At 40.6% G+C, this 12,334-nt stretch overlaps 2 protein-coding genes, 2 long non-coding RNA genes and 1 pseudogene across 6 annotated transcripts in view; 2 read left to right on the top strand and 3 right to left on the bottom strand.

The window, feature by feature from the left end:
• Positions 1–1,833, bottom strand: part of LOC139532687 (uncharacterized) — a 23,699-nt gene extending 21,866 nt beyond the window's left edge. Inside the window, exon 1 of one of the 2 annotated variants that reach the window (XM_071330629.1) lies at positions 1,396–1,833. In XM_071330629.1, coding sequence (XP_071186730.1) covers positions 1,396–1,496 — 101 coding nt within the window. In that variant the 5' untranslated portion in view covers positions 1,497–1,833. The remainder of the gene's footprint in view (positions 1–1,395) is intronic. The other variant, XM_071330620.1, reaches the window with a different exon arrangement.
• The window catches only part of LOC139532727 (uncharacterized), a 7,484-nt gene extending 917 nt beyond the window's left edge, over positions 1–6,567 (top strand). Inside the window, exon 2 of the long non-coding RNA XR_011666645.1 lies at positions 2,895–6,567. This is a non-coding gene — a long non-coding RNA (uncharacterized lncRNA). The remainder of the gene's footprint in view (positions 1–2,894) is intronic.
• LOC139532697 (52 kDa repressor of the inhibitor of the protein kinase-like) lies at positions 2,078–7,301 on the bottom strand (annotated as a pseudogene).
• A 29-nt stretch (positions 7,302–7,330) lies between these two features.
• LOC139532722 (uncharacterized) lies at positions 7,331–9,233 on the top strand. Its single transcript, XR_011666644.1, has 2 exons — positions 7,331–7,608; positions 8,152–9,233. It is a non-coding gene; the product is annotated as an uncharacterized lncRNA (long non-coding RNA).
• LOC139532708 (cytoskeleton-associated protein 2-like) lies at positions 7,661–11,994 on the bottom strand. 2 transcript variants are annotated; one of them, XM_071330650.1, is made up of 7 exons: positions 11,617–11,994; positions 11,186–11,252; positions 10,317–11,098; positions 9,240–9,594; positions 9,076–9,136; positions 8,628–8,898; positions 7,661–8,455 (listed from the first exon to the last, which is right to left on the bottom strand). In XM_071330650.1, exons 2-7 carry the CDS (start codon positions 11,228–11,230, stop codon positions 8,179–8,181), a joined length of 1,791 nt encoding a protein of 596 aa, XP_071186751.1. In that variant the 5' UTR covers positions 11,231–11,252; positions 11,617–11,994; the 3' UTR covers positions 7,661–8,178. The 2 variants fall into 2 exon arrangements, with proteins under 2 accessions (XP_071186751.1, XP_071186756.1); XM_071330655.1 differs by having other exon boundaries at positions 11,186–11,289; positions 11,617–11,799.
• Positions 11,995–12,334: the final 340 nt, after the last annotated feature.

Genomic DNA, 12,334 nt, shown 5'->3' on the forward strand with positions numbered 1-12,334 from the left:
ACTAACTTATCAAGAGAACATCCCTGGTCTCCCTACTGTCTCTGATCTGGCGGACTCACTAAACTGACATGCTTCATTTGTAAATGATGTCTGAGTGTTGAAGATGGAAAATGGTGTTGTCTGGTTTGCTTAATAAGGAATTTGAAATGTATACTTTTGATACTTAAGTATCATTTACACCCCCCACCCCCCCCAAAAAAACTACTCTGAGAATGAGTGTACAACTGGCAAATAGTCACTGATATTTCAGTCAGATGGCTAGAAGGATGGCGTTAGAAGCTAACATTAAACAGATCTTGACCCCAGCAGGAGCAATTGACTGAAATTAAGCAAGCTATAATCTTAACAAAAGATTGGCTACATAGATTCACATAAAATAACTTTGCTTTACAGCAAGTAGTGAGAGGCAGTGGTGAGGCAGACTGGGGTGATGCAGGCTGCAATGCAGAAGGCAGCAGAGTAGCACACAGAGAGAGGAAGCAAGCAGAGGTTACAGCAGTTCCCAAACTTGGGGTCCCCTGAAATTTAAAATGGGATCCCTGAGAGAATCTGTAATCGTATCAAACACAATAACATGTTCTCTTCAAATGCATATAGAATACAACTATGGGCCTTTTATACAAGGGCATTTTACAATACAGAATTGCAGTGCAGCTCACATGAGATACTAAGAACATGAACGTGATTAAAAAGATAACACATTTCAATATAAAGATCTCCACATCCTATTTCTCTGGACTTTCCTAGTGTCCAGTCCAAATAAATATTTTTTCTGAGGGCGACCTGATGTGCATTGTGTAACTACATAAAATTACATTAGGCCTTCCCTATTGACCTGCATGAAAATGGAATCAAACAATGCAGTTCTAAAAATGTAATGTTTTGGTTTATATCGGTGGTGGTTCGTCTGATCTCGATCGCCCACTGGAGTTTATAGTTTACCCACCTTTGTTTTACCACTACATCACTGATTCCAATTAATTGTGTATTACATCTTGATTAATCTGACTACCCAATTTAGCTAGCTAGCTATCTAGCTACAGTACAACATATGAAGAGGATGTTGTCAGATTAAAGATAACTTTCATAACTTTGATGGCTGACCAGGGACCACCCTCTCACTAAAACAGACTTCTAATTCATCCTTAACGTTCCACAATTAATACGGTTTCCTTAACCACAATGTAGCCTTTTAGCAAGCTAGCTAGCAAACAACCCATCTTTGCCATTACCATCAACGTTAGCACAAGCTAGGCTAACTAGCAAGCTCTAGAGGTTTCAATGGATCAGCCAGCTAGCTAGTTAGCTAATGAAGAATAACAATTTTACTTTAAAAAGTATAGTTTGTAGTGGATTGTACACTATTTACATCTAACCCAACTACATTGCACTTACCGCTCCGAGTCCAATGGAAATCTGAAAAATGGGACGTCTGATTTATCTGTATAGATATTACAATTTGGTGCGGCACAGCGGTTGGGCATTTTGGGATCCATGCACTCACTGGTTCAGAATAAATCGTGCATCGTGCAATTAATCAGAAATCCACCCGTATTGAATCTTTAGCTTAATATTTGTACAAAGTCTTTAAATTAACTTTGTACCTAGCTAGGTAATTTAATTATTTCATTCCGTAAAAAGTTGATTTGTTGAGCGGTGTAGTTGCCCGAGTGTTCCTAAACCAGGAAGAACACCTTTGTAAAGCGGAAATCGACACCGCTTGGCGCATTGATCTCTGTACAATGTGCACAATTGTATATCTTTGTATTTTTCCTTCTATGTATGCAGTGGCGTATCAGTACGATTGTAATAACAAATGTATTTTAATAGCTGTATTTTTTTAAGTTCCGCATATGACAACCGAGTAAATTATATCGGAATACCACGAGGCCTCATAAAACGCCTACTTGTCACGTGACAAGATGACTTAACGAGTTCATGGTTGTCAAAAAAGCCTATTAAAAGCTTTGAAAACTGTGGTTATAACAGAAATAGCTACATCTTATCATAGACATACATTGGGAAAAAATGTACTTTATACTGTGAATTGTGTGATCAAAGTCAATGAGGAAAGAAACATTTTCAACAATTTATTTGAGAAATGCAGCTATCACACAATAAAATGGTGTAAATAAATGTATGACAATAATTGCAATTCTTATTAGACTGAATCAAAAACGTTGATCTTTATTTGTAATCATTCTTACAAAAAGAACACAGTCTTAGATCAAAGCAGGTAGCCTAACAGTTAAGGGCGTTCGGCCAGTAACCGAAAGGTCACTGGTTTCGAATCGCCAAGCCGACTAGGTAAAAAAATCTGAAGATGTGCCCTTGAGCAAGGCACTTAACCATAATTGCTCCTGTAAGTCGCAATGGATAAGAGCGTCTGCTAAATGACTAAAATATAACAGTATTTCAATCACATTGGACCTAGAAGAAAGTACTCCCAGAAGACTTATGTAATAAGAATACATTTTCAGTTCTGTAATTTACATAACCAGTTGCATAAACATAAAAAAATTACCTATACATAAATTCAAATCACAAAAAACTTGAGTTGAAACTAAGTGTTTTGTTGCATACTAAATCTAATGATTCCCTCAAAAACTTGCAATGGTCATTGATCAACTTTATACAGACAAAATAAGTGGTTTCAAGTCAACATATCAAATTTCCAATAAATAAGAGGTCAGCTCTTGTCACAAATGCTGAAGACAGACTACAATTTATACAAGAACAAGTCAACAGGCTGGCATACTTGCTCATTAGGGTCATGAAATTAATTGGATTTAACTTTCATTGTTAGGGTACATCTTATTCTTAACGTAACTATCAACCATAAAGTCCAGGTCATGTCTGGCATAATGTATGACTCTTGGATCTGTGTTTGTCAGGTGTGTTCTGCAGGTACATCTGAAAACGTTTACGAGAAGCATTGCCGTCGACATCCTCAAGGCCCAGGACTGGCAGGTTGCTGAGCACCCTCAAGAATGCAAGCACATTGGGGAAGAACTTCACTTTAGCAAGCTGCAGCGTCTCATGGACGGTGGAGGGCAGGGTCACCATGCCCCTATTTTTTCCACTTCACCCTCCAGCAGTGAAGCTCAGCAGGGAGAGTGTCTGCGTTGGGAAGGTCGTTCCTATACATCTCCATGTTGTTATCTTCAGACATGTTGAATTTCAGCTGCCCCATGACAGCAGGGACGAGCGTCAAATATCTCAGGGCGTTAAGGTGGTTCTCAGAGAAGAGGTCATTCAGTTCTTTGATGACCTGGCTCACCACTGGGGCAGTCAGGTGCTCTTTGAAGTAGCTTTCGGGCTGGATCTCTGTTCCAGCTTCTGGGCGGTGCTTTCTCAAGTACAGCCTGGGAACCTTGACCGGAATCTCTAGCGCAGCAGCTAGGTTAACAGCCTCTTCGAACTAGAACTCATGGTACACCTCAATGTTATCCAAGACCTCGTTCAGCGAGTGTAACACAGCGGTCAAGCTGCTTGCAGCAAAGTAGACATCTGTTGTTGGCCCTTGCAAGTTCTTGCCGAAGGTCCTTGTGAATGACAGGGTGTTTTTCAGCACAACCAACGCTGCAACAAACTCAAAATCAGCCAGAGCCTCTGATATCTCCAAGGCATCATGTGTGTCTTGGCCACCTCAAATGAATCATGCCTCATTGTCCAGTTGGTACGGCAGGCCTCTTTCAGATCACTGGCCTTCTCTTCATTGCCCCGGTAGAAAATAGAGATGGCATTCTCCAACTCCAATTGCAGTGAAGGCGACTTGTTGAAAAAAGACTCAATCTTCTTGAAAGTAGACATGACAATCTGAATGCCTGTCAAAGCCACTCCACTTGCCAGTGAGACATTCAAGGCACAGGTGGAACTTGGCGTGTGCACTGCTGTGGGATACTTCTCTGTGAGTTTGGTTGCAATGGCTTTCATTTTGCTAGAATGCACACCGGAGCTGAAGTGGGCCTGCCCTCTGCAGTAGTCCATATTCAAGCCCCATTTCTTTGTCACCTCAGTCAGCAGCCTCTCCATCAGGGTCTCCTCATCTCCCTCAAAAGGAAGGAATCCCACAAACTCCTCCCGCAAGCAGTTGGCCTGGTTCAAAAAACGTAAGAATATGGGGATATGGCACTCACCCGAGATCTCGACCACATCGTCAGTGACCAATGAGAAGTGACCCTCTAACTTCCTGTAAGTGTTTATCACGGACACAGTTCTCACAGACCTCCATCATCTGCCTCTGCTGGGTGGAAGTGCAGCACTCTGCATTCACAGCGCTAGTCTCAAACCTTTTCCTGAGAGCTTCGTCACCACCAGCATTCATTCGGTACTCCAAAAATGCCTGGAAGTTGCCTGGAAGTCTGTGCTTCTTCTCCTCAGAGGTCAGCTGGGGGGGCTGGTTTGTCTCAGAGTCATCTTGGCCTTCACCATCATCTTTGCTAGTCTTTGATTGGTCCACAGAGTCCACTATAGGAAAATAAAGTAATATTGATTAAAAATAAGATGAGTATAACTTTTTGCTTATGTGGGTCCTGTGATAGGGCATTGTCTCATGATGAAAAGGGAAATACATCCATTACTAGTCATTCAATTTAAACCTAGAATATTATTGCATTGCAATGCATTCAGAAAGTATTCAGACCCCTTGACTTTATCAACATTTTATGTTACAGCTTTATTCTAAAGTTGAAATAATCCCCCCCCCCCCTCAATTTATACCCAATTCCCCATAATGACAAAGAGAAAAGAGGTTATATTTTTTGTTGTTGATGTATTACAAATAAAAAATAGCATATTTAAATAAGTATTCAGACCCTTTGCTATGAGACTCGAAATTAAGCTCAGGTGCATCCTGTTTCCGTTGATCCTCCTTGGTGTTTCTATAACTTTATTGGAGTCCACCTGTGGTAAATTCAATTGATTGGACATGATTTGGAAAGGCACAAACCTGTCTATATAAAGGTCCCACAGTTATGGGGGATGCCAGAGCAAAAACCAAGCCATGAGGTTGAAGGAATTGTCCGTAGAGCGCAGAGACAAGATTGTGTCGAGGCACAGAAAAAAATCTACAGATTTGAAGGTCCCCAAGAACACAGTGGCCTCCATCATTCCTAAATGTAAGAAGTTTGGAACCACCATGACTTCCTAGAGCTGGTCGCCAGGCCAAACTGAGCAATCAGTGGAGAAGGGCATTGGTCAAGGAGGTGACCAAGAACCCGATGGTCACTCTGACAGAGCTCCAGATTTCCTCTGGAGATGGGAGAACCTTCCAGAAGGACAACCATCGCTGCAGCACTCTACCAATCAGGCAAATACAGTGGCTAGATGGAAGCCACTCCTCAGTGAAGGGCACATGACACCCCGCTTAGAGTTTGCCAAAAGGCACCTAAAGGACCGTCAGATCATGAAAAACAAGATTCTCTGGTCTGATGAAACCAAGATTGAACTCTTTAGCCTGAATGCCAAGCGTCACGTCTGGAGGAAACCTGGTACCATCCCTACGGTGAAACACGGTGGTGGTGGCATCATCATGCTGTGGGGATGTTTTTCAGTCGCAGGGACTGGGAGACAAGTCAGGATCGAGGGAAAGATGAACGGAGCAAAGTACAGAGAGCTCCTTGATGAAAACCTGCTCCAGAGCGCTCAGGACCTCAGACTGGGGCGAAGGTTCACCTTCCAACAGGACAACACAGGAGTGGCTTTGGGACAAGTCTCTGAATGTCCTTGAGTGGCCCATCCAGAGCCCGGACTTGAACCGATCGAACATCTCTGGAGAGACCTGAAAATAGCTGTACAGCGACGCTCCCAAACCAACCTGACAGAGCTTGAGAGAATCTGCAGAGAAGGAATGGGAGAAACTCCTCAAATACAGGTGTGCCAAGCTTGTAGCGTCATACCCAAGAAGACTCGAGGCTGTAATCGCTGTTGAAGTTGCTTCAACAAAGTACTGAGTAAAGAGTCTGAATACTTATTTAAATGTGATATTTCAGTTTTATTTTTAATACATTTGCAAACATTTCTAAAAACCTGTTTTTGCTTTCATTATGGGGTATTGTGCAGATTGAGAAAAAAAAAAAAAAACATTTTAGAATAAGGCTAATGCAACAAAATGTGGAAAAGTCAAGGGGTCTGAATACTTTCTGAATGCACTGTACATTGAAACAGCCTCAACATAAGATGCACAACTTACTTTTCCTCCCTTTCATTTGCCTTGCTTCATCTTCACTCTGTAGAATATAATAGCAAGAGAGAAACAATAACAAGCTGTTTCATTTGAGTATGACTAGTGATTTGTTAAATGGAAAAGAAACCCCTACCAGCTCTTTAATCCTCTTGCGTTTCCTACTTTGTGGCTTATTGAGTTGGGATTGTAAATCAAAGATGGTTGGTATGGCATTATCCTTCAGCCTTGTACTGTAGGAACTCTGGAAGTATGAACGATTTATTAAACTACCTATTTGATGGGTGTGTGTAGCACTAAATAAGTACACATCTCTGTTCAACTACATCAATTTCAAATGTTAAACGTTTCAGCTAAGCCAAAATAAACAAATGCCAAGCAAATTGCATCAGTATTACTTACTGCTTTACAAATCACGGATGGTTCAAAATGCTTAGCAAAGTCTGTAGTGTCTGTTCAGCTGGTCAGGTGTTTAATCTTCAAGATCCTTGCCATGACAGTTTTCCACCCACTGTTTGCATCTGTGCACAACAGACAAAACAAACTATTCTCATTCATACATTTAGCTTCATTGAATGAGATTGAACTAGTTATTAAAATACTGAAGATATGATTGCTATAGTTAATGGTATAATCACACAATCACATTGTGTGCTGTGTTGACAATAACATGCAAACTAAAACATGGTGTCTCGCTAGCAAGCAGCTTGCTGTATGTTTTAACAACCAAACCCCAAAAGTCTGGTTATGCAATTATTCTGCAAGCATGCTGCAAAACTAGCTACAAACTAGCCAAATAGCTTGCACAGTGCACATATCTAGCTGACAGCTAACGTTAACTTAGTTAGCTTAATGTGCAAAGTCAAGCATGGAAAACCGTCTTATTAACGTACCTTTCAGTGTCCCTTGGAAACCTGAAGAATAGCGATGCTGACCGATTACTTTTTATGGTGCTGCGCAAAAGTTTGACATGGTTTGCTTATGCTAGTATAATGCTTTTCAAAAGTAATTTACTTCAATATGAACTTATCCAGAAATTAGTAAAGAATGGACTCGCACGCAACAGTGCTTTATGTGGCGTGGAGGAATCAACGCGACAAGCGATTAAACCACGACCTTCCCACAATGCTTTGCTAACATAACCCAGTGCGCATGTTTGTCACCGCTCTGTTCATATCACCTCAGGGTTCCAATACTAATATTAGCTTTCCTTGCGCCCTTCGGAGCAAGACATGCCTGCACAATTATTCACACAAGACATTTCAAGAGTTTTGACATAGTTCATGTTTGGCCCTCCGAAACTCGTTAGCCAGGTATAGGACAGTATTTTCTAACTTACCATATCCCAATTTGACTAAAATTACAGTCCAGCAGGAGGGTAGTTGGATCCAGTGAGTAATCAATGAATACATTTCTTTGTTAAGGTATGTTATTGCATGATTTCCCATTTCAAAAGCAATAATTCCACCAGAGAACCACTGTTATAATTTTATTGAATAGTGTCACTTTTCCTGGATGTGCAACACACATTTCTTTATTTCCTACCAAATTATTGAGGGTGATAAAAGGTGTGCTGTACGTAATTTATCCATGGTAAAACCTAGTGGTAGATATTAAATTATCAACTCTGCATTAAAATAAACAATACATTCATTAAACAAACACAGTAAGACAGCAGAGAGAATATATACAACAAATAAAAGAGAAGGTGTAGCAGGTCAAGCTATGGCAAATGTCCCTTCCTTATGAGAAGTAACAACTAAGACAAACAGAAAACAAAAAGGCATGCCTAATTGAGGCACCCAGTCTTATTGTATTAGTAAATCTTGCCACACAAAGCCCATATTATCACAATTTGGATTAACAACCATTATGGATGGTAAAACAGCAAATAATCTATTTTCATTATTTTAAAACCCCTTTTGTAAAGTGCCCATCAGTTCCATATTCTTTCTATTCATTTTCAGGCCTTCTCGTCCCACTCATCCAAAGACTCAGATCCTCTCCAGGTCTTTGGGATGGTCAGGCAGGTCCTCCAGGAGAGCAGGGTTCCTCCTGTAGATGTAAGCGTTGGCATCGTCGTCCAGATTCACCAGCTCTGCCAGCGAGGACACACAGGTGTCGTGGTCTGTCAGCATCACAGGCAGGTGGGATGACTTGCGCTGGATGCGACAGGAACGACGGACTGGTGTCAGGAACTTCAGATCCTTGATGGTGTTTTTTCGCCTGGAACCACTTGCACATGCCTCACCGTTGATTGTTCTCTTAACACTAGAAGGGGAAAGAGATGGACAGAATTGTGTGGTTAGTTGACAGCCATGTTCAGTTTAATATACATTTCAATATAGAGATGTGAAGTAGTGATGTTCTCCATGACCTCCAGAATTTCCAATAATTGTATGGAAGTGATTGTAAAATAGGTATTTAAGATAAGAAATATCACCTTTGAAGGTATGGAGTTGTCTTCAGATTGTATTTCACCATGGAGGCTCCCTCTGGTGTAGTCTCCATCAAGCATTCGTCATCATAATCACTATCGACTTTCTCAACATAACCCTTCCTTACTTTCTTCTCTGAAGCTCCCGCTCCTACTTCACTTTTCACTTCCTCAGACCTGTCAAAATTATTCTCAGCAAACTCATTCCTCTCTTCAAATCCATAATTTGTCCCGCCCTCCACGATTTTCTCTTCAGATTCCTTTTTCTCATGTGGCTCTAAAAGAAAAAAAAGAACACACCAATGAATATAACACATGACTAAAGTTTACATGATAAAATGTTACTCTTACATGATTTGAACCTTCCAGTTGCATGATTTGAATCAGGCAGATGATGCCAAGTGAGCAAGTGCATTTGACTGTTTGCTGTGAATGTACTGACCACAAAACTTACCATCCACACATGCTGAGGGCGTCTCCAATGCCTCCAAAGCATCACAAAGGTTGACCACAACCTGTGATAAGACATAGGACAGTGGTGGTTAGGTTATATTTAAGAATTTTGATGAATAAAAGTACAGTACCAAAATAATAAATTACTAAACAAAGGTTTCTTACGTCATTCATTTGAACCTCTGGATCAATAGGGAGAAAATATGTATCAGAGTTGTCAAGCAAGTCCAGCGTCGTGTTCATTATCAGTTGAGTTGAGGCACAGGCTGCCTCCTGCTCAGGGACCACCATGTCATTTTTAGGCCGAACAGTCGGTTCAGGCTCAGGACCAGGTTGTTGTGACGTCTGATCAGAGGGCTGAGGCTCAACATTGGTCTTTTGTGGTGAGAAGGCTGTGAATACTGGGTGGACTTCAGGCTTGGGCTGCACAACTGGTTTATACTTTGGGAGTGCCACTGCTGATATGGGAGGCCTTTTCAGAGTCTTTCCCTTGGATGCCAGCCACTGTGCCAGCTTTTCTCTGGCAATCAATGATAAAAAACATCAGTTAAAACCAGTGGTGGAAAAAGTACCCAATTGTCATACTTGAGTATGAAGATATAAAGATATATATAGATAACTTAATAGAAAATGACAAGTAAAAGCAAAAGTCACTCAGTAAAATACTACTCGAGTAAAAGTCTAAAAGTATTTGGTTTTAAATATACTTAAGTAAATGTAATTGCAAAAATATACATAAGTATCAAAAGTTAAAGAAAAAATCATTTCAAATTGCATATATATATATATATATATATTATTAAAACGGCACAATTTTGGTTGAAAAAATAGATAAATAATTTACAGATAACCGGGGACACACTACAACACGCAGATATAATTTACAAACAAAGCATATGTTTATTGATTGACCAGATCAGAGGCAGTAGGGATGACCAGTGATGTTGTCTTAATAAGTGTGTGAATTGGACCATTTTCCTGACCCGTTAAGATTTCAAAATGTAACACTTTTGCGGGCCAGGGAAAATGTATGGAGTAAAAAGTACATTATTTTCTTTAGGAATGCAAAATTAAAAGTTATCAAAAATATATATAGTAAAGTACAGATATCCCCAAAAACTACCCAAGTAGTACTTTAAAGTATTTTTACACCACTGGTTACAACTATTTTGAGCAGTTGACCAAAGTACCAAAAATATCAGTTATTGGACAATTCAAGAATGTTAAACAAAAATCACAAACCTTTTCTCTTCAGCAGTCTCTGTGTTAGCCCTGTACTGGCTTAGGGTGCTGGCAACCGGAGGCTTGCGAACTTTGTCAGTTGTCATCTTAGGCTTGGTTCTCTGTGGCAGCTCTTTCTCCTTTGATGTCATGGCAGACCTACTGGAGCTTTGGAGAGCTGTGGTAAGTAGAGCCATTCTGGCAGGAGGGACTGCAGAGCAAAAGCCTGTTGGACGGCATGTGGCTGGGCACTTAGAGACTGGAGGAGGCCCATTGGACACAGACTTGGATTTTGAGGGTTGACATATTTGAGGGGGCTTGAACATGGAACGCTGAGACAAGTCAGCAACAGCTTTGGGCCTGACCTTTGTCAAATTCCCAGGCTTTTGGCTTTCAGCTTTGGGTGCCGAGGTCTTGGTAGCTGCTTTGCTTTCTACCCCTCCCTCCAGGCCACTAGGCTTCCTGAAGGTGCTTATTTTGGATTGGACAACCTTTCCTTTGTAGGTGCCAGGGACAGGTTTAGCTGGGACGGTAGCTGGCTCTGAGGCCTCTGCAACCAGTTTTCTCTGTCTGACAGCCTGTTTGGTGAGTAAGGTTTGGCTGAAAGTGTTGCGTCTCTTTGTATCACCAGCGGTTGCCATCTTGACCTTCTTCAGAGCATCTTCTCCCTTTCCCAAGTCCTCCTTTTTATTGCTCTTGGAATGCAGAGGGGCAGATGGAGCTGCCACTGTTTTAGTAGAAGCAGCTCTGGTAATAAAGGACTTAGTGGGTCCACTTGCTGGTCTGGCATTCTCTTTGTTACCCTAATAATAGCAGACAGGACAAACAAGAAATAATACATTGAACAGAAAAGTAGTAGGCCTAACAGAAGAAAAAAAGAGCTACATTACCTTTTTCAAGTTGGTGTTATTTCTTGTAACTGTATCCATTTTCATTGGTGTCACAAATGGCAGACCCCTTAAATATTTACAAATATACTTGTTCAGTAACAGACCTTGAATAAATAGATAAAAAGCCAGGAAAAATATGTTTTACAAGGAATTCAGCTTGTATAACGTCAGCTGGCTACTAAAATGTCTTCTCTGTTTGGTTATCTATATGGCTAGTTACCCACCTAACTAGCAGCTTAGCCTCTAGTAATAAGAATCTTTGATATTAGTGTTGTTAGATAGCTAGCTGAAAGGCGTTTTTCGACCACGTTGTCTTGCAAAACGTAGATTAAACTGGCTAAATGTACAGTACGTTAGCTAGCTGGAAAACTTCAAAATACTGGTGTCAATTTCAATAGCAAATTAGATAAACAATTTTAAATCGCGCTTACCTTCTGATTCAATGTATTGTAGACAAAAATAAAAACGGACAGCCACAAGCTAAAACGTCCCTCGCAAAACAAACCCCGATTCAACGTTGGCGCTGTATTACGGAAAATAAGATTGGTCCGGATTGGTCGAGATGTTGTCGGGAAAACTCAATTTAGCCAATCGAATGTCTCGAGATTAGGTCATAGGACAATTTGGAGGAGGGTTTGGGCGGGTTCATCTGAGATGAAGGCATACGTCTGTATTTTTGAATGTTTGAACCATAATAGAATTCCTAAAATACTGTCTGACTGCTACACCCAGACCAGAGAGGAAGACAACAACATTTGATATAACTTTTATAAAAAATGTATAGACTGATTAACGTCCTAATGGTAATCCAACTTTAGAATCACCTACATGCTGCTTTATTAACCGAGATCAATTGTGTATTGCTGCGTTCATAACCAAGTGTGAAGATGTTAATCACAAGTTTGCTATGAGACTCGAAATTGAGCTCAGGTGCATCCTGTTTCCATTAATCATCCGTGAGATGTTTCTACATTTACATTTTACATTTAAGTCATTTAGCAGACGCTCTTATCCAGAGCGACTTACACATTGGAAAGTTCATACATATTCATATTTCTACAACTTGTAGTCCACCTGTGGTAAATGCAATTGATTGGACATGATTTGGAAAGGCACACACCTGTCTATGTAAGGTCCCACAGTTGACAG

The sequence above is a fragment of the Salvelinus alpinus genome, chromosome 1 (assembly GCF_045679555.1).
Source record: "Salvelinus alpinus chromosome 1, SLU_Salpinus.1, whole genome shotgun sequence".
NCBI lineage: Eukaryota > Metazoa > Chordata > Actinopteri > Salmoniformes > Salmonidae > Salvelinus > Salvelinus alpinus.

Coding starts and splice junctions, on each gene's coding strand:
- LOC139532708 (XM_071330650.1), bottom strand. CDS start 11,230: ATGAAAATGGATACAGTTACAAGAAATAACACCAACTTGAAAAAG. Junction 9,595..10,316: donor GAGACTGCTGAAGAGAAAAG/GTTTGTGATTTT, acceptor ATTGATTGCCAG/AGAAAAGCTGGCACAGTGGC. Junction 8,456..8,627: donor ACAACTCCATACCTTCAAAG/GTGATATTTCTT, acceptor TTCCCCTTCTAG/TGTTAAGAGAACAATCAACG.